General features: G+C 43.6%; 1 protein-coding gene across 1 annotated transcript in view; it reads right to left on the reverse strand.

Annotated features, from left to right (window-relative positions):
• Positions 1-530: 530 nt before the first annotated feature.
• The window catches only part of KIF4A (kinesin family member 4A), a 130,012-nt gene continuing 109,563 nt past the window's right edge, over positions 531-20,979 (reverse strand). Inside the window, exons 23-31 of the mRNA XM_021932678.2 lie at positions 19,537-19,666; positions 18,195-18,365; positions 17,415-17,522; positions 16,365-16,442; positions 15,918-16,013; positions 15,191-15,379; positions 3,366-3,482; positions 1,573-1,695; positions 531-1,294 (exon numbers count right to left, since the gene is read on the reverse strand). Coding sequence (XP_021788370.1) covers positions 1,091-1,294; positions 1,573-1,695; positions 3,366-3,482; positions 15,191-15,379; positions 15,918-16,013; positions 16,365-16,442; positions 17,415-17,522; positions 18,195-18,365; positions 19,537-19,666 — 1,216 coding nt within the window. The 3' untranslated portion in view covers positions 531-1,090. The remainder of the gene's footprint in view (positions 1,295-1,572; positions 1,696-3,365; positions 3,483-15,190; positions 15,380-15,917; positions 16,014-16,364; positions 16,443-17,414; positions 17,523-18,194; positions 18,366-19,536; positions 19,667-20,979) is intronic.

The raw sequence follows: 20,979 nt of genomic DNA on the forward strand, positions 1-20,979 counted from the left end.
TCCTGCACTAAGAAATCAGGCTGCAGGGCATTAGAAGTGGCCGCTGCTGGCACTCTAGAGAGTTGGCTAGAGTGAAGCTTGGATGGTAGCTCTGCGTTCGGGTCCTAGCTCACTAACTTTGTGACTCTGGGTAAGTTACTTAACTTCTTTGTACCCCAGTTTCCTCAAATGCAAAATAAGGACATCTATCTATGTTGACCTTTTTGTGTGTGTGTGAAGAACAAATAAAATTGTGGCAAGAACATGGAGATGGTTAGTAAACGTGGTTTCTTCCTCCCAAATCTGGAAGCCAGGCAGGTTCTACAGTGGAGGTCAGGCCACTGGCCTTGCTAACGTGATTCTGATTTCTTAGGGTAGCAGAGCAACATAAAGACATGTCACACTCCACACTACCTTCTGGGAAAGAGGGCGGCTCCAATAAGGCAGGGAGGCTCAGGTACTTGTAATGAATCCCCTTAATAGCTTCCTCAGGGGCTCAGGAACACAGGTTGAAATTTTATTTCTCCCTCTAGCACAGAAGGATCTTCCCGAACAGTAGATGGGCTAAGGTTTATTTACTTACTTAACATTTAAAAATAATTCATTTACTTCAACAACATGGAAGACAATCGAGAGTACTATTGAAACACAATTCAGAGAGGGTCAGGACAGTACAGATCACAACCCCATTCCTGAGGTGGAATGAAAGATCTAAACCTCCGTCCTAGGCCAGGCTCCTCCGTTAAGCAGAGACAACCAAAAGATAAGAAAGCCTTGGCCTCATCCCCGTCATGAGATAGCCTGAACTGCTCACAAATAAGAAATAACTTGATGATTTTGAGGACTGGTTCCTGATGAGTCATTAGGAAAGTCAGTTGGTTCTCTCTTCAGTAGGTGGTTTGGCACCCTTCTGGAGAACAGCGAGTAGTAGTCTGGAGCTGGAGGCTGAGGGCCAACATCCAACAAAGGTTACCTTCTTTTCAGTAATGCTTTTTTCCTTTTTTCAACAGCAAGAAACCTGAAATCCAGAGAAGTCATTTAAAAACCCCTTCTGGCTGCAACCTGAAAGATCTCCCAAGCCAGACTGAGGGTAGAGATGATGACTCCAACTTCAGTGGGCCTCTTCTTCGATAGGGGAGCAGCCAGAGAAGAAGCTGGTGTTGCTGGCCAGAGCTCGTTTCTTTTTCTTCCCTGGAGCCTTATTTTCTTGGTATTCTGTTGCTACATGTTTCAACTCTGGGAGGTCAAAAAGGGAGGGAGCTGGGGGAGTCTTCTTTGACGGCACCTGCTCCACGTCGCACATCTCTTTCAGGATCTAGGAGGGACAGAGACAGGTATGAATAGACTTTAGAAAGGGGCAGAAGCTCAGCCCAGCCGAGCTGCTATAGATGCTCGACATACTCCCAGTAGTATGAGGTATTCTTTAAGATCATTCCATGGAAAAAACCAGACTCTAGTCTATGCGCGACCCCTAGTTCCCAGCAAGCTGATTACACCTTTACTCCACCCGCCTCTCTTCTACTGGTCCGTCATAGATAACGCAGAGAAGGATGCTAATCCAGTTTTCCAATGCCTGCCTTTTAGCCCACCTACCTTGCTATTGGGGGTGGCACAGACGGGATTAAAGAAGCTTAATCCTGGGGTCACCTCCGTAGGATCCTCCAATTTGAAGGAGCCTTCAGAATCCTGGGTCCGTTCAACAGTGCCCAAGCTATCCTGAAAATCAAGCAGACAGGCATATTATAAATTTGGCTGCAAATCAGTCTGCTCCCATTCAACCAAAGAGGTAACAGTTCTAAGTGCCTGATTAGTCAGCTGAAGCAAGTCTTAGGGAGGCCCTGCTTGGGGAGGTCACAGTGTTTGACATACTCTATCCCTGAAGGAATGGAGCAATGCTTGTAGGTAGCCTCTGAAGGCAAAGACTAGGTAGTGGCATGGGACATCTCACAAGGCCAGGTTTAAAGCAAAGAAAACCTTGGTCATTTGTTTGACTAAACTCCCCCTCTCTACAATTTGCGATATCCCTTTTAGCATCTATACTGGGTGTTGCCTGTATTAGTATTCCTTTCAGTTAACGAAACGGATTCTGAGAGAGACAGATAGAGATGGGAGGAGGGAGGGAGGGGCCATGCCCCTCTGCCTGGAGGCCCTTTCACGGAGCTACTTCATGACTCTTGAACCCAAATTGAAAAACCACAGGAATAGAGGATCCTCAAGGTCTCTGCTACTTCTACAGTTCTTAGCCTGACTTCTGGCTTGCCTATGTATATTACAAGTTTTGGTTTTTTTGTTTTTTTGTTTTTTTTTGAGATGGAGTCTCACTCTGTTGCCCAGGCTGGAGTGCAGTGGTGCGATCTCAGCTCACTGCAAGCTCCACCTCCCAGGTTCACGCCATTCTCCTGCCTCAGCCTCCTGAGTAGCTGGGACTACAGGCGCCTGCCACCACGCCCGGCTAATTTTTTTGTATTTTCAGTAGAGATGGGGTTTCACCGTGTTAGCCAGGATGGTCTCGATCTCTGACCTCGTGATCCGCCCGCCTCGGCCTCCCAAAGTGCTGGGATTACAGGCGTGAGCCACTGCACCCGGCCAGAGGTCTTATTAATAGAAGATGCAGGTTGAAACTTTTCACATGTGGATGTTCAAGAAATGCATGATGAATCATCATTAGACCGTGCTTGCTAGAATTATTGTATATCACATAGAGAGCTGTAGTAATGCATTTTTGCTATTGCACAGGTAGGTGTAAGGCAGGTATAGGGATCTGACCTGCTTGGTGCTGCTCTTCCCAGGGCACATTTGGTTTTCCTGAGTTTGCTATTCCTGGGAACAATATTAAGAGGACATTTAGATTAACTTGGTTTACAATAGTGATTATTAGAAAGGCCTGGTTCCTGTGGGTCTTTTCCTAGAGCCATGGAATAGCTAGCTGGTTGCCATGGAGAGAGTCTAAGTAACGAATGTCTCAAGATGTCAGAAGGATTAACTTCCTGGAAGCTGCTACCTCAGCACGTGGGTCTTACAGTTCCAGTTAAACCTCTGGACTAGTTTGATCTTACATGTCTATATGCCTGTGAATGCCTGCTCTCTTGTCCTTGTCGTCTCAAAAACAGTACCGAAACTTTACAGCCAAGCCTGGGGGTAGGGAGCTCTATACCTGGGAATCTCCTGGGAAGCACTGTGGTTTCTGAAAGGGGTATGTGAACAGGCGAGCAGCAAGGAAAAAGGATTGAGAAGTGAACTGTCTCTTTTCCTGGGTTCAGAGGGAAGGAGAAGGGTAGGAAGAGCTGTGCAGGAGACTCCAGGTTTCAGGACGGAAGGCAGAAAAAGAGGGTGGAAACTAGTGGGAGGTCTGAAGGGATGGGGAGAGGAAACAGCACTGATCCTACCTTGCCTTGCTGGCGGTTCCGACACTTTGTGGGGTCACAGCAACAGTCCACACCACAGTCTGACTTTTGCTTCCTGCACCCACACTGCTTGTTTCCACACCAGCCCTTGCAGGAACACTGCAAAACAGGTTTGCAGAAAGACACATTACTGAAAGGGTTAGAAGACTAGTTTAAAATGACTTCCCTTCATTTGCAAGCTTTTCTAGAAAAAAATGGAAAGTACTATTATCTACCAAGCTTCAATCTCCTTAGTCCTCTCTTCTTTGGTGAAACAATAATCACCAAGAACTGTCACAGGTTTAAAGAGAACAAGTCTTGCAAGACAAATCCATTTTCTTTTCTTTTTTTTTTTTTTTTTTTTGAGATGGAGTCTTATTATGTCACCCAGGCTGGAGTGCAGTGGCACGATCTCTGCTCACTGCAACCTCCGCCTCCCAGGTTCAAGTAATTCTCCTGCCTCAGCCTCCTGAGTAGCTGGGATTACAGGTGCACGCCACCATGCCTGGCTAATTTTTTAATTTAATTTATTTTTTTGAGATGGAGCCTTGCTCTGTTGCCCAGGCTGGAGTGCAATGGTACGATCTTGGCTCACTGCAGCCTCCGCCTCCTGAGTTTAAGCAATTCTCCTGCCTCAGCTTCCCGAGTAGCTGGGATTACAGGTGCCTGCCACCACGCCTGGCTAATTTTTGTATTTTTAGTAGAAACAGGGTTTCACCATGCTGGCCAGGCTGGTCTCGAACTCCTGACCTCAGGTGATCAGCCCGCCTCGGTCTCCCAAATTGCTGGGATTACAGGTGTGAGCCACCGCTCCTGGCTGAAAAATCCATTTTCTTTTGGACAGAATACTTGAAGGACAGATCAGAGGGATAGCATAATGCAAGGCAACTGACAAAGACTCTTGTGACAACTTTATGGGCAAAGTGAAGAACTGTGAGCTGGATGGTAGTATAGTTAAGTACATTTAAAAACTGAGTGTAGTTGCTCAGTATTTTTAGAATTACCAAAGTGTACTTTCATCCAGCTCACATTTCTGCATTTTGTCCAGTGTTAGTCTGGGCTTTGTCCTTACCACATTTTGATAAATCACTGATGATATGAAATAAAATCATTTACATTTGATAGCACTTTACAGTTTTCAGAGTACTTTCATGTACATAAATACAAAATCTCATTTTAATCTCATAACTACTCTATAAGGTAGGCATATTTATCAGCTCTAACAATGACAGAAAGCTGGAAGGATGAGTAATATGTAAGATAAAAGAATCACAATTCAAAAATATTTTGACAAGCTGGACTTAAGGTGTGAAAGTAGAAAGAAAGTAAGTTTGTAAGTTTGGTATTTAGGTTCCCCTCAACTCAGTCATAGAAATACAATATGGAGAGTGATCTAGCTTAAAAGTAGACCGTGCAGTGGCTCATGCCAGTAATCCCAGCACTTTGGGAGATCAAGGCGGGTGGATCGCTTGAGCTCAGGAGTTTGAGACTAGCCTGGGCAACATGGTGAAACCCTGTCTCCACCAAAAATACAAAAAATTAGCCGGACATGGTGGCAACCTCGGGAGGCTGAGGTGGGAGGATCACTTGAGCCTGGGAGGTGGAGGCTGCAGTGAGCTGAGATCACGCCACTGCACTCCAGCCTGGGTGACAGAGTGAGACCTCATCTGAAAAAAAAAAAAAAAAGACTGTGTAGAAAAGGGCCTAGGGATTTGAGGTGTAAGCAAGCTCTGTGAGTCAACAGCTTGAAATGGCTGTCCCAAAGCAAATGCAGTCAGGTAGAAATCTGGGGTTCAGAAAAGATGGGGAGTAATTATTTCACTGTACCCCGGCTCAGTAGGATCCCATTTGAAATAATGCATCCTGGCTGGGCACGGTGGCTCATGCCTGTAATCCCAGCACTTTGGGAGGCTGAGGCGGGTGGATCATCTGAGGTCAGGAGTGCAAGAACAGCCTGACCAACAAGGTGAAACCCCATCTCTACTAAAAATACAAAATTAGCCGGGCATTGTAGCGCATGCCTTTAATCCCAGCTACTCAGGAGGCTGGAGGCAGGAGAATCGCTTGAACCTGGGAGGCAGAGGTTGCAATGAGCCGAGATTGCGCCATTGCACTCCAGCCTGGGCAACGGAGTGAAACACCGTCTCAAAAAAAAAAAAAAAAAAAAAAAAAAAAGAAAAAGAAAGAAAGAAATAATGCATCCTATTTCAGGGCACCATAATTTTGTTCATGCGTACAAAAGCATAGACAATAGCAATAAAAAACCTCACTCATGCCCCTACTAACCCCCCTTAACAGTAAAATGCAGATATAACCGAGGTCTCCTATGTACTCCTTCCTGATCCCATTTGCCTCCTCCCTTTCCAGGGATAAACAGTCTACTGAATTAGGTATTTAACATTCCTATCACATTAGTTTTTTTTGTTTGTTTTGTTTTGTTTTGTTTTGGAGACAGGGTCTTGCTCTGTCACCCAGGCTGGAGTGCAGTGGCACAATCATAGCTCACTGCAGCCCCAACCTTTTGGACTTAGTGATCCTCCTTCCTCAGCCTCCAGAGTATTTGGGACCACAAGCACATGCCACCACGCCTGGCTAATTTTTTGTTTTTGATTTTGTAGAGACAGGGTCTTGCCATGTTGCCCAGGCTGGTCTTGAACTCCTGGCCTCAAGCAATCCTCTTGCCTCAGCCTCCCGAAGTGCTGAGATTACAGGTGTGAGCAACAGCACCTGGCCACACATATGAGTTTTTGTAAAAAAACAAAAATAAACAAGAAATTGTCTTACACATTTTTAAACCTTGTATAAATGACATCTTACATGTTGATACATATAGCTCAATTCCATTCATTTTCACTCTATGAACTTGCCACAATTTACCCATTCTCCTGATAGTGCCATTTTCCACTCTTATAAACAAAGCTGCAGTAGTGATGGCTAACATTAATGTGTGCCAGGCACTGTTATAAGGGCTTTCCGTTTATTAAACCAGTTTAATTGATAAGCATGTTTTCTTGTATGCACATTCAGGAATTCAGTGTGTATGTTTTATAAAGAGGATGTTAAACAAAAAAGAGGTGAGTGATCAGAATTACAGGAAACAATGCTATAAGAAAAATCATAGAAGAAAGTGGGATAGTTTGGCTTTGAAAAGATAGAGATGGCCAAGCTCACAGGATGAAGGAACAGAGTGAGAAGAGACCTCAGCAACCATCTAACGACTGGTTTGATGTACGAAGCTCCTCTTAACATCCCTGGTCTAATTATCTGAAGCTCTATTTATCCTGAGGTAATAATAGTTTCTATATAACTTCTAGTCATAGAACCCAATTCTGCCATCTAAAATGACATGGAATGAGTTTAACCCCACTTCTATAGAATAACTGTTAAAACCTGAACATAATTTCTACTCCCCAGTCCCCTTCTGTCCAAATCCTCTCAAAGTTAAATGTACCTAGTTCCTTCAATGATTCACCACATGACATGGTTCTCATGTATCCTCACCACCTTGACTATACACCAATTTGTCAAAGTTCTTCAATTGTGAGATCTAGAAATGAGCACAACTTTCTAAATGTGGTGTGACCACTGTGGGGTGGACTATGATAAACACCTCCCTTGTTACGGACCCAGTAGTCCTGTTAATGAGGCCTAAAATCGTTGCTTTTTTTTTCCTGTCACATCTTTGTGGATTCATACTGAGCTTATAGTCAAATTCAGGCCCTTAAATTTTTTTCATATGAGAACCATCACCTTTGCTCTGTAGTTGCTCTGTAGAAACCACAATAACATCTTTTTTCTGATTAGCAAAAAAATATATATCACTTTACAAAACTTGAAAACCAAAACACTTGACTTTTAATAGTTGTGTATAATATTTCCTCATGGGGATAATGTCAATTTATTTAACCAGTCCCCTAATGTTAAATATTAAGATTGTTTTGAAAGAAATTGTTCACTATTATCAATCATGTTTTAGTAAATATCCTTGTATAGAAATATAATCTAAACTGTACTATGACTGACAAGGCCCTCCATCATCTGGCCCTTGACTACCCATCCCCTGACTGTAGCTTATGCTCAATACATTCTAGCCACACTGGCCTTTTTAGTTGTTCCTCAAGATACTAAGCTCATTCTTGCCCCGAGGTCTTGCATTTTCTGTTCCCCTTTCCTGAAATGTTCTTCTGATGCTTTTCCTGACTTGCTCTTCACTGTTTAGGCCTCAGCTTAGATATTTCCTTCTCAGAGAGAGCTCCGCAAGCACTCTTCTTTAAACAAAATTTTTTTTTAATGAGATGGGGTCTTGCTGTTACCCAGCCTGGTCTTTGTAACTCCTGACCTCAAGCAATCCTCCCAAAGTGTTGGGATTACAGGCATCTGCCACCATGCCCAGCCTCCCGAAACACTCTTTTTTTAGTAGAGATGGGGTTTTGCCGTGTTGGCCAGGCTGGTCTTGAACTCCTGACCTCAAGTGATCCGCCCACCTCAGCCTCCCAAAGTGCTGGGAATACAGGCGTGAGCCACAACACCTGGCCCCAAGCACTCTTCTTTTTTTTTTTTTTTGAGACGGAGTCTCGCGCTGTGTCACCCAGGCTGGAGTGCAGTGGCGCGATCTCGGCTCACTGCAAGCTCCGCCTCCCAGGTTCACGCCATTCTCCTGCCTCAGCCTCCGAGTAGCTGGGACTACAGGCGCCCGCCACCACGCCCGGCTAGTTTTTTGTATTTTTAGTAGAGACGGGGTTTCACCATGTTAGCCAGGATGGTCTCGATCTCCTGACCTCGTGATCCACCCGCCTCGGCCTCCCAAAGTGCTGGGATTACAGGCTTGAGCCACCGCGCCCGGCCCAAGCACTCTTCTAAAGTGCTCTTTTCCCATCCCACATTCTCTATGACTTCACTATATTTTATTTTCTTTTCCACTCATCACTATCTAAAATTATCTTATTTTTCTGGTTACTGTGTGTCTCTCCCCACAAGAATACCAGTTTCATGAGGGCAAAGAATCTCACCTGTCTTGTTTCATGTCTTCTCAGCAGCTAGAAACAGTGCCTGGCACATAGGTGCCCAGAAAAAAATTTGTTGAACGAATAAATATATTTACATACCAATGTCTATTTCCTTAGTATAAATTCCTATAAATTACTGGGTCAAAGGATAGAAACATTTTAAAGGCTATTGATACATATTTTCAAGTTGCTTTCCTGAAAAGTATACCAATTTATATCCCTAATAGCAATACAGAAATGCCCTTCTTTTTTTTTTTTTTTTTCCAGACAGGGTCTCACTCTGTCACCCAGGCTGGAGTGCAGTGGCATGATCAGAGCTCACTATAGCCTCAACCTCCAGGGCTCAAGTGATCCTGTGGCCTCAGTCCCCACTGAGTAGCTGGGACTACAGGTATGTGTCACCACGCCAGGCTAATCTTTTGTATTTCTAGCAGAGACAGGGTTTTGCCATGTTGCCCAGGCTGGTCTCAAATTACTAGGCTTAAGTAATCTGCCCACCTCAGCCTCCCAAAGTATTGGGATTACAGGTGTGCGCCATGGTGCCCAGCCAGAAGTCCCCTTCTTAGTCACCCTTGCCAATGCTAGACATTATAATAACAAAAAATCTTTGCTGCTTTAAGACAGGATGAAAGATGGAGTTCTATGACATGTCCTGGTGATACTTCCCCAGGATGACAGTGATCCACTGATTCCTACACCCTGGGTAAGGTCCTTTGGCCATTTACAAATTCATCTGAATGCTCCAAAAAGGCTGTTACCTCATCCATGTTTCTCTATTTTATCCAAGGGATAATATCATGAGAGCAGTATCTGAAGGGCTGTCATAAAGAATGATTAGGCTCTTATGTAGCCAAGACCCATTGGGATGATGTATAGGACAGCACATTTCAGCTAAACAAGAAGGAACTTTCTAACAATTAGTGGAGTCCAATGGGTTGTCCTGTAAGACTGTGAGCTTCCCCCTATTAGAAGTCTTCAAGCAAGAAGAGGTTAGATAAACACCTGGTAGTGGTATTATAGCACAGTCATGACATACATGACAGATGTAGTTGCATGAATGCCACGTACATGAGCTGTAACTTCATCCTATTCTCTCTCACACCAGGAAGCAGATTAGAATGTCAAAGACAGAATGTGACCCTATCACAGGCATAACTACAAATGTATTTACTACATGTATACAGGGTGGTGTGTGTGTGTGTGTGTGCATGTGTGTGTGTGTATATCACAACTGCTGGCAACCCACCAGCATGTTCCAGCACCATAGTTGAGAAGTAATAGGGGGACTCTTTTTTTTTTCTTTTTCTTTTGTAGAGATGGGATCCAGCTGTGTTGCCAAGGTTGGTCTTGAACTCCTGGCATCAAGCAATCCTCCCACCTTGGCCTCTCAAAGTGCTGGGATGACAAGCATGAGCAACCACACCCGGCCAAGGGATTCTTTGTAGAGAGTGGAAAGCAGAGCTGAAAGACCTCTGTTCTCAACTTAAGCCAGTTGTTCTCAACTCTAGCTGCACATAAGAAATCTCTGGGCAGCTTTTCAAAAAGGCCATGTCCTACCTCAGACTAATTACATCAGAATATCTGGGGGTGGGGTCCCAGGCTCCATGTTTAAAAGCTCCCTTGGGGGTTCCAATGTGTGGCTAGACTTGAGAACTACTGTTTTAGAGTCCATAATTCCTCTAGCACTAAGCTCAGTGTTACACTGTACCTCATACTTCAGAAGGATAAGATCTGGTCAAAAAAAAAAAAAAAAAAAAAATACCAGGATTGGTAAGTGATGCTGTGGCAAAAACAAAAAACAAAGAATACCAGACTAGGAATTTGGAGACTCAGGCTCTAGTCTTATATTTAATGCTTGGCATGACCTTGGACAAGTCACTTCATCCAAGTTAATCTCGATTCTTTCTTTTTTTTAATTTTTAAATTTAGAGATGGGGGTCTCACTCGGTCACTGAGGCTGGAGTGCAGTGGCACAATCATAGTTCACTGCAGCCTTGAACTCTGCGCTCAAGTGATCCTCCCACCTTGGTTTCCCAAAGTATTGGGATTACAGGTATGAGCCACCGTGCCCAGGCCATTCCTTTATCAGTAAGGTAGAGGCAAGAATACCTGCTCCCTCTTTTCTGCCAAATGTGACAAATGAGAATATTTGTAAAATGCTTACAGTGCTTTAACAACAATATCTGCATGATATTGTATCCTTCACAAGGTGCTTTTGCATATATTCCCCCTAACTTCTCAGATACCATATAACACCATATAAAAGCATTGTTATGGCCAGGTGTGGTGGCTCATGCCTGTAATCCTAGCACTTTGGGAGGCTGAGGCGGGTGGATTACGAGGTCAGGAGATCGAAACCATCCTGGTTAACATGGTGAAACCCTGTCTCTACTAAAAATACAAAAAATTAGCCGGAAGTGGTGGCAGGTGCCTGTAGTCCCAGCTATTCGGGAGGCTGAGGCAGGAGAATGGCGTGAACCCGGGAGGCGGAGCTTGCAGTCAGCCGAGATCGCGCCACTGCATTCCAGCCTGGGGGACACAGCGAGATTCCATCTCAAAAAAAAAAAAAAAGGCATTGTTATTAAAACCCATTTACACAACTTTGACTGTTACTTTGACTCAGGATATTAGTCCTAGAAGGAATCTTATTCATAATCTATTCTAGACCAGGGGGTCCACAACCCCTAGGCTGGGGACCAGTACTGGTCAGTGGCCTGTTAGGAACTGAGCCACACAGCCGGAGGTGAGCTGCAGGCGAGCAAGTATTACAGCCTGGGCTCCGCTTCCTGTCAGATCAGTGGCAGCATTAGATTCTCATAGGAATAAGAATCCTATTGTGAACTGTGCATGTTGTGCACTCCTTATGAGACTCTAACTAATGACCGATATCTGAGATGGAACAGTTTTATCCCCAAACCACCCCCACGACCAGTCTGTGGAAAAATTATCTCCCATGAAACCGGTCCCTGGTACCAAAAAGGTTGGGGACCGCTGTTCTAGACCCTGCATTGCATAGATAAGGAATCTGAGGCCCAGGGAGACTGACTTACTCAAGGTTACTCAATGAACCCGTGGCAAACTCAAGACCCATGTCTATCTGGCTTCTAGGTTACTACTTTTTCTATGATAGCACATGACTTACCCCCCAGCATCTCCTTAGTACATATAGGAAATGTGGCTGAGTAAGGAAGCCATTAACTCTGGACAAGTCATCATTTTGGTGCCTGCTTCAGTCTCCTTTTCAGTAATCTAGTGATAGTCCCAGCCAGCTTCAGCTGGGTTGAAGCAGTAATAATAAAGGTGCTCTGTGAAACATCAAGGTCTACAGGTAATACGTCTGCAAGCAGTCTGATCAAAGAGCAGTCATAGCATCCATGTACTTTCAGATTGCCAAAAGGTAACTTTAGAGAAACTAGATTTTATGCTAACTTGCTCCCTTTAAAGTCCAGTTATATTCACTTTCCAAATTATAAAATCAGGGGAAAAGCCTAGAAAAGAATAATTCCTCATTGTTTTAGACATAGGATTTATCACTAATAGCAAATATTATTTACTTGCAATATTTGCTATATACTTCTATAGCAGTATATAATATCACTAATAGCAAATATTATATATCACTAATAGCAAATATTATTTACTTGCAATATTTGCTATATACTTCTATGATGCCCTTTTAAGCTTAGAGCAACAGTGCTATAATAAATATATGAAGCTTTATATAGCATACCTGTATTCACCTCACATTTCAGCCCCTTTCTTCCAGGCTTAGGCCCCTCTACCATTTTCTTTTTTTTTTTGGAGACAGTCTTTCTCACTCCAGGCTGAGCACAGTGGCTGATCCTCAGCTCACTGCCATATCACTCTCCCTCCTGGGTTCAAGCAATTCTCCTACCCCTCAGCCTCCCAAGTAGTTGGGATTTCTCAGGCATGTGTCACCACTGGCTGATTTTTGTATTTTAGTAGAGATGGGGTTTCGCCATGTTGGCCAGGCTGGTCTTGAACTCCTGACCTCAGGTGATCTGCCTGCCTTGGCCTCCCGAACTGCTGGGATTACAGGTATGAGCCACGCCTCGGCTCCCTACCCATTTTTCTGTGTGTATCAACTCTGCCTCCCACATTACTTAGCTGACCTTTTTTTTTTTTTTTTTGAGACGAGTCTCGCCTTGTCACCCAGGCTGGAGTGCAGTGGCCGTGATCTCAGCTCACTGCAAGCTTCCACCTGGTTCACCATTCTCCTGCCTCAGCCTCCCGAGGCTGGGACTATATGCCTCGCCACCTCACCGCTAAGTTTTGTATTTTTAGTAGAGACTGGGTTTCACTGTGTTAGCTGTGGATGGTCTCGATCTCCTGACCTCGTGATCCGCCCGCCTCGGCCTCCCAAAGTGCTGGGATTACAGGCTTGAGCCACCGCGCCCGGCCTTAGCTGACCTTTTAATCTACATTCAGTTCATGCTCTCTACTTCAAGTATAGTAAAACATCCATAAATGTTTGTTGAGTAAATGAATGAAAGACAGATACTCTCTGCCCCATTTTCTCTAAGTGTCCCAACTCTGTTCCACTACCATCTTCAGGTCTTAGGAATATGCTATTCATTGTGCCAGAAATGTCTTGCAGTTGCTCCCAAGACTGTATTTCCCTTTCTGTCTTACAACACAGCAATAGTCACCTCTTTCATGGCATTTTCTTAAATTACACCTCCTTGGTTTGGCTTTATAGTCACTCTTAAAAACTTGCGTGGTGGCTCACGCCTGTAATCCCAACACTTTGGGAGGCCAAGGCGGACAGATCACCTGAGGTCAGGAGTTCGAGACCAGCCTGACCAACATGGAGAAACCCCATCTCTACTAAAAATACAAAATTAGCCGGGTGTGGTGGCGGGCACCTGTAATCCCAGCTACTTGGGAGGCTGAGGCTGGAGAATCACTTGAACCCGGGAGGAGGAGGCTGCGATGAGCCGAGATCATACCATTGCACTCCAGCCTGGGCAATAAGAGTGAAACTCGGTCTCAAAAGAAAAAATACAACAAACAAACCAAAAACTCCCCAGTCCATCTCCCTGAGATGAATATGCTACCATATTCTCTATGGTAGGCTTCTATTCCTTTACCTTGTTTTCCCATTAGATCATAAACTCTCTGAAGCTAAGGATGAGTTCTTAGTTTCACTACGAGCACATGATATGTTGCATTCTTGATGATTCTGACTGACCAAATGACTTACCACCATGGCTGTCTATACCTTATGACTTGCTTCATCCTGGTGCTGTGGGTTTATAAGGCTCAGTTCCCCAGGTGATGAGCTATAGGCTAATCAAATCAAATAACGTAGGAAGCCAGCTAAGGTAACTTGTGAACTGTTCTCTTTAAGTGGAATGTGGCTGCAGGGCACAGTTGGGGGCCAACTGTAATGCCTGGGAAGTTAATGTTTCAACATAAAACATCTAGGTTTGAGTAGGACTATCATTGTGTAAGCAAATAAAGCATGCCTAAGTCAGATTGTTCCTAACTAGCCTTAACTTAATGTGTTTGAACTTAATTATTAGCTTTTTCTGTAATTCCTTTTGTTCCTTAGCCTAGGGAGTGAAATCACTCTGTTAGGCAAAGATAAAGTACACACTCAACTTCTGGTCTAAGGTTTTTACTGACATAACCATGATGTGGGGGAAACAAACTGGACTTGGAGTCAGAATATTTGGTTTCTAGTCCTGACTGTCATGTAGTTTTACGACCTTGGGCAAGGTTGTTTCCCTCCTGTGGGTCAGGGGTCCCTCTGGAAAATGCAAATAATAAATATCTCACAGGATTTTTTTTTTTTTTGAGACGGAGTCTCACTCTTGTTGCCCAGGCTGGAGTGCAATGGCATGATCTCGGCTCACCGGAACCTCCACCTCCCGGGTTCGAGCGATTCTCCTGTCTCAGCCTCCCGAGTAGCTGGGACTACAGGCATGTGCCATCACGCCCGGCTAATCTTGTATGTTTAGTAGAGGCGAGGTTTCTTCCTGTTAGTCAGGCTGGTCTCAAACTCCCAACCTCAGGTGACCTGCCCGCCTTGGCCTCCCAAAGTGCTGGGATTACAAGTGTGAGCCACGGCGCCTGGCCCTTCACTGGACTTTTTTGTGGTGATTAAAAGTGGTAATATATATGAGAATGGTTTATAAACTGTAAAATGCTATAAAAACATGAAGAATTGTTATGATCATTTTGGTATCAGCTTCAATGAAATGGTATGGAATATTACCTATTCAAATTGATAAGAAGCTGAAAACAAGAAGAGAGCCAACTTGTGCACTCAAGCAGCCCTCTATACTAGCCCCAGGTTCTACACAGAGATGGCCCAACAAGCCCCCCCTTTAGTGGAGTCAGCGCCTCTAAATGGTAGCTGAAGGGTATGGGGCCAACACATTCCTAGATTCAGAAAACTATCCCAGTGGCAGTGAATGAATACTAAGAATTAGAACCCCTGACAAAGTCGAAGAGCTAGGCCGGGCGCGGTGGCTCATACCTGTAATCCCAGCAATTTGAGAGACCGAGGCAAACAGATTGCTTGAGGCCAGGAGTTCGAGACCAGCCTGGCCAACATGCTAAAACCCTGTCTCTACTAAAAATACAAAATTAGCTGGGTGTGGTGGCGCATGCCTGTGATCCCAGGTACTCAGGAGGCTGAGACACGAGAATCACTTGAACTTGGGAGGCGGAGGTTGCAGTGAGCCGAGAATGCGCCACTGCACTCCAGCCTGGGTGACATAGAGTGAGACTCTCACTCCAAAAACAACAACAACAACAAAACAAAACAAAAAAAGTTGAAGAGCTGGCTCCTACCCCTTGGATGTTCTTCCTGGACACCTTAACTAATTTTGTTGGCTTCCATTCCTCATCATCCCCCTCATCATCGTCACCATCACCATCACCATCCTCATGCTCATTCACAGAATGCTCTGAACAATATTTTAGATCCTCGATGTCCATGCTTTGCTCCAGGAACTTTTCTTTAACACGAGAAGGTTTTGGCTAAGAAAAAAGGTTTGGAGTAGTTTAGTTATTTAATAAAAATTAAAAACTACATATGCATCATATCTTCCCAGTAACTGTTGCCAACTATATTCTCAGAGCAAAGATTTCAGACTCTCTCAAATCCATCCCACTTGGCTTTACCAATCAGAAGAAATTCTGCTTTAGCCTTTGGCTTTGCAGAGTCTTTGAAGGCAGTGAAATTGGAGGCTGACCAATCTGAGGGAGGAAAGGGAAACTCATGATATGATGAGATAAGTATCTTTGGATGGACAGCTGAACATTATTGCTCTTTTCTCCTGTTCCTCCTCCTCAGTTATGTTAAATAATGCCTGTCCGTGGCCCAAAGTCAGCCTTCTGAGGAGTGAGAGTGCCTACTTTCCTTAGGATTGAACTGTAGTTTTATCTGGGACTCCAAAGAAATGTGAGATACTAGAATTTGGGAATTTTAACTGTCAACCTCTTATAAAGGGCAGTTTTAGCACACTTACCCCAAACCTACGCTGTGCAAAGGTATCACAGGCACTGATCATTTTACCTTAGGTGGGACATATTCAAAAGAAGAGTCTGGAGATAGAAGGGTATCCTTAGGAAGATGTTTCTGTCTGCTGGCTACCTGGAGGAGGGTCAGTTTCTATTTGAAAAGAAGAGACAAAGTATATAATGCAGGGCAGCTTCTGGGAGTGTTCATGACTAAAACAGATACCAGACCTAGGCTAGCTCAATGTTAAACCATAGTAAAGTGAGGCAGGATTATAGTAGAGTACGTTGACTCCCACTTTCCAATATCAACAATATTAGATTCAGAAAATGACAAATTAAAAAACTTATGTTTATTCCACTTTGAAATGCACAGGTCACATGGAAACTAAATATAGACCTCATGAAATAGAGCCAAGTCACCACAATGGGGATTGGTCCCAAGAGCTGGCCTCAGTAGCAACAGGGTCTCTTAGGGCTTATCAAGTGGGTGGGAAACTATTACCTGCTTGATGATTTCATTCTCTCGGAGAAGCTGCTGATTTTGCTCACACACTTCTCGCATCTTCTCAAGTTCTTCATCCTATTTCCAGATAGTGCAGTGATATGTGGGGTTATTTTGGGCACTACATGTGGGTTACCAAACAACTCACATAGATGAAAACATACTGCTGCCAAGTTGCTGGCAGCAGATGGTTTTTGCACAGCAGGCATTGGCACCCAGAAAAATGTCTGATTCCCAGTTCCTAGGTGACCTGAATGCCACTTCTATTCCAATGCTCCCCAGCAGCTCTGACCACACTCATAGGAACCACGGACTCTGCCTGACAAGCCTTCCTTATTCTTTTCCACTCCTTAGCTTCATATCCCTTATTCACATTGGGATGCTGATTAAGAAACCCGCAGAAACTTAGCTCTATTTTCTTGAAGTCTATAAATGCTACTCTTTACCCTTCTTAACACAGACCAGGCAGTTTACTTGCCACTTTAATAAGCCTGACTGAACTACCTGGCACCTAAGACAACCAGATCCATGCATACAACTAGTTTGCTTATGTCTTAGATGGAAGGTGCCAAGGAAACCCTACAGACTGGTGGTTCAGGAAAAAGATTCTAAGTTAGACTAAAATAGTGCTACAACATGCTACTAAAGGGTGTGGTGTTCCTAGCCTCTGGAAGAAATTCAGACCCCAGGCATTTTACAAATATGTCAGATTTGAATGTCCCTAGGATTCTAAGTAACTACTGGATGATTTCATTTCCTCAACTCTTTAGAGCTCAGGGTTGAGGCCAAGAACCACAAGGCCTCAGAGTCTGGTATGGAGTATGTGCTGCCATTTTGGTACCAAAAATGAGGTTATTCCTATATGTGGCTACACTCTAAGTACCCCTAACCTGATCAAATAGGGCCTAAAGGCAGTAGAGGCTACCATTATAAATCTTTTTTCCAGTAGGTAATTAACTATTTGCTGCCAGTACAAGGGGCTAAATGAGACAAGATTCTCAGTCAGTACTGTGAAACTCATCTCTGGAGACCTCTCCCTCTTGATCATACCTGACACTTCAGTGTGCTCAGCAGCTGCTGTTCCTTTTCACTGACTGATTCCTCTAACTGCTTCTCTGCCATTTGGCTTTGCTGCAGCTGGCTGAGAAGGTACAGCACCTAGAGAAAGACACGACCCAATGGGTGACAACAAAGGTACCAAAGGGAAAAAGAAATTTTGACTTAGTTCAAGCAGTGATCCAGGTGACTGCTCCCTTGTGATTTAGAAGTAAACTGTTCTCATTTGCTCTCATGGCATGAAGTAGTGAGTACAGCATGGATATTTCTCAGCATAGTTTTTTTTTTTCTTTCTGTTGCCCACGCTGGAGTGCAGTGGCACGATCATGGCTCACAGCAACATCTGCCTCATGGGTTCAAGCGATTCTCCCACTTCAGCCTTATGAGTAGCTGGGATCAGAGGTGCACACCATCACACTCAGCTAATTTTCTGTATTTTATTGTAGAGATGGGGTTTCACTCTCCTGGACTCAAGCAATCTGCCTGCATTGGCCTCCCAAAGTGCTGGGATTACAGGCACGAGCCACCACGCTGGGCCTGTTTCTCAGCATGTTAATATTCATATTTAAGTTGGAAACCAAGAGCCATTGTCACTGGTATGTATAAAGTTAGACAAGTCACATCTCTGCTTCAGGTTTCTTCTTATTTGCAAACTTTAGAAAAGGCCACATGGATTTTGAAAGAAATTTCATATCCCCACTTTTTTAAAAAAAAACTAACAATACAAGGCAATGATAGTTTCACAGTGTAGCTTCTTGGCTTGCTAGAGTTTACCTTCTCTTGGTGCTGTTGCTCCATTCTGACCAGTTCAGCTTGTAACTCTGTCTCTATCTCGGCAAAATGATTTCGTTCCTCAAACAGCAGCTTCTGCATGTCAGCACAGCTGGTCTTGCTCTGTTTCAGGCTACTTTCAAGTTTGCTGACCTGTATTTTGGAGGAGACCAGCTGGAAGGAATAAAAGAAGATCAGTTTATTTGAAGAATGACCACCTTTCTTTCCCCCTTTCAATAGGCAGGATAATGTCAGCTTTCTTGAAAGGGTCTGAGAAAAATTCCTCCACGTCCAAGTCTATTCTTATTTTTTCATGTCATATGGATTCCAACATTGAATAGTAAATATACTATTGTTCTATTCCCAGGCCAAGAGTCCACATTTCTGCTGAGACATGTATCTTGGGGCTAGAAGCCACTGCTAAGGCCATTTTATTTCTTGCTCTGCCTCAAGGTAAGAGTAAACCTAACCCGAACAGTATCTGACAATTACAAATTCTGATATTTAAGAAGTTCTTCCTTAATTTTTAAGCGAAATCCACAGGACACACCCTTATGGCCAATTATGTCCCATTTCAGAATGTCTATATTCACATGTTAGAACTCGTAGACTGAGACTGCAGATCTGGCTCTTCAGGCTACATGATATCCTACACTGGCCTAGTTTTACATTCACTACTAGCCCAGATGGTAAACATCATAAGTATCAGTGTTCACAAGACTGATCAAGATTTCCTTAGTAGAACAAATCTGCTAAGCTAACACAAAAATGTATAAAGGGTAGCATTGTTTAAACTTGTAGGTTTGGAGTTTGTATGCTTGTCTTGAGTGAAAATGCTTCAATCACCAGAGGCAATCAATTTTCATTCCTCTGGTGACAATGTAAGGTGACATATAATTTTAAGGTCAGCAAAGATGGCTTTTCCTTAAAATGAATCTTTATATGTCAAAAGATGCTTAGGTTTTCCCTTTTCTAGACTGGATCTTAAATTTTTGAATATACATCTCATAGGGGTTTTAAAAAGTACTACAGTATAACAGTTGATGTTTAGCCAGTGACCCACTATGGCATTTTGGTCTTTCCTAATAACAACAGCTAACATACATTCAGCACTTGCTATAGGCCAGTCATGACAGGCATCAATTTGTGAGTCATATTATATTTTTGTAAGTGACTGGCCTGTACTTGCTTATACCAACTTTTATCTACTAAACCCTGTAATGTTAGTGTTATTGGGGTTTCTACCATGAAAAGTGACAATAACACTATGACAATATTTCAAGGCTAACATCTCATTTCAATCTACACAGCCAGCCCCCTAACTGCTGGTTAGAGTGATGTTTACCTCTCCAATCAAGTATTTCAGGGCACACTTGGCTTCCAGAATGGTGGCAATATTCTCCCAGCGTTGTTTTGGCCTGTCTTCACTTTCCGCATCCAGCAGCTTCTGCTGTAGGTCAGCAATCTGAGCACTCCTTCAGGGAAAGAAACAGTGAGCCTTACTGCAAGTAGCCTGAACATCAAGGAGAAGGGGGAAGAGCTCTAAGGAGAAACTTCAAATAATTTTATGGATGGAGCTATCAGTTAAATATCATTTAAATAATGTTTGAGTCATCTGGTTAGGATTTTACACAGTATCGCAAATCCTGTAACAAAGGACTCTAGTGGCTCCAGTGGCGCAATCGGTTAGCGTGCGGTACGTATAAGACAAAGGACTCTAAGAGACTATCTAAATGGTTTTATTCTATTAAATACTGGTTGAAATAAATGGGTCATAAAGTGGGACTTGGAAAGACTTGTCACAGTAAGGCTTCTGTTGTAATGGATTGAGTAAAATATGTTAGTTTGTCTTGGGGCCATATAAGCTCAGACTGTGACATGGTGGTCCACCCATGCAAGGATAAGATTCAGGTTGGAGACCTGAAGGAAAAATCTCAAAAGAACAAACAGGTAGATATGCTCTTTACTACAATCGAGTACCAAAATGATACCCAGGGCTGGCGTTGTGAGAGGTTATCTTGATGTGCCTGCCACAAGACTGAGAAGTTTCTAAGAAGACTAGATATTTTGACCCTGGTTATAGCTTCCGGGTACTTTCTGATCAAGTATGTCCTAGACCAAAGTCTCCACAGTATTTCAGTTTCATTAATAGTTTTCTTCTCAAATTTCTTGTGTCTAGTGAGAAAGAGCATACCAGCATGTGCTTCATATGCAGTGATAAGTTTGGTTCTATAAGGAAGATGGGTACGAAAATAATCTAAGACTGTAGTTCTCAAATTTTGAGGTCTCAGGACCCCTTTACACTCTTAAAAATTATTGAAGTCATCTAGGACATTCTGTTCACATGTGTTATACCTATAGAGATTTATAGTATTAGAAAGTACAACTGAAAAAAATTTTAGCTGGGCGCAGTGGCTCACGCCTCTGCACTCTTGACCTGAGGTCAAGAGTTCGAGACCAGCCTGGCCAACCTGGTGAAACCCCGGCTCTACTAAAAATACAAAACCCTGTCTCTACTACAAACACAAAAATTAGCTGGGGGTGGTGGCGCGTGCCTGTAATTCCAGCTACTTGGGAGTCTGAGACAGGAGAATTGCTTGAACCAGCAAGTCGGAGGTTGCAGTGAGCTGAGATTGTGCCACTGCACTCCAGCTGGTGACAGAGCAAGACTCCGTCTCAAAAAAAAAAAAAAAAAAATCATAAACCTATTGGCCGGGCATGGTGGCTCACTCCTGTAATCCCAGCACTTTGGGAGGCTGAGGCAGGTGGATTACCTGAGGTCAGGAGT

The sequence above is a fragment of the Papio anubis genome, chromosome X (genome assembly GCF_008728515.1).
Source record: "Papio anubis isolate 15944 chromosome X, Panubis1.0, whole genome shotgun sequence".
In the NCBI taxonomy this organism is placed as follows: domain Eukaryota; kingdom Metazoa; phylum Chordata; class Mammalia; order Primates; family Cercopithecidae; genus Papio; species Papio anubis.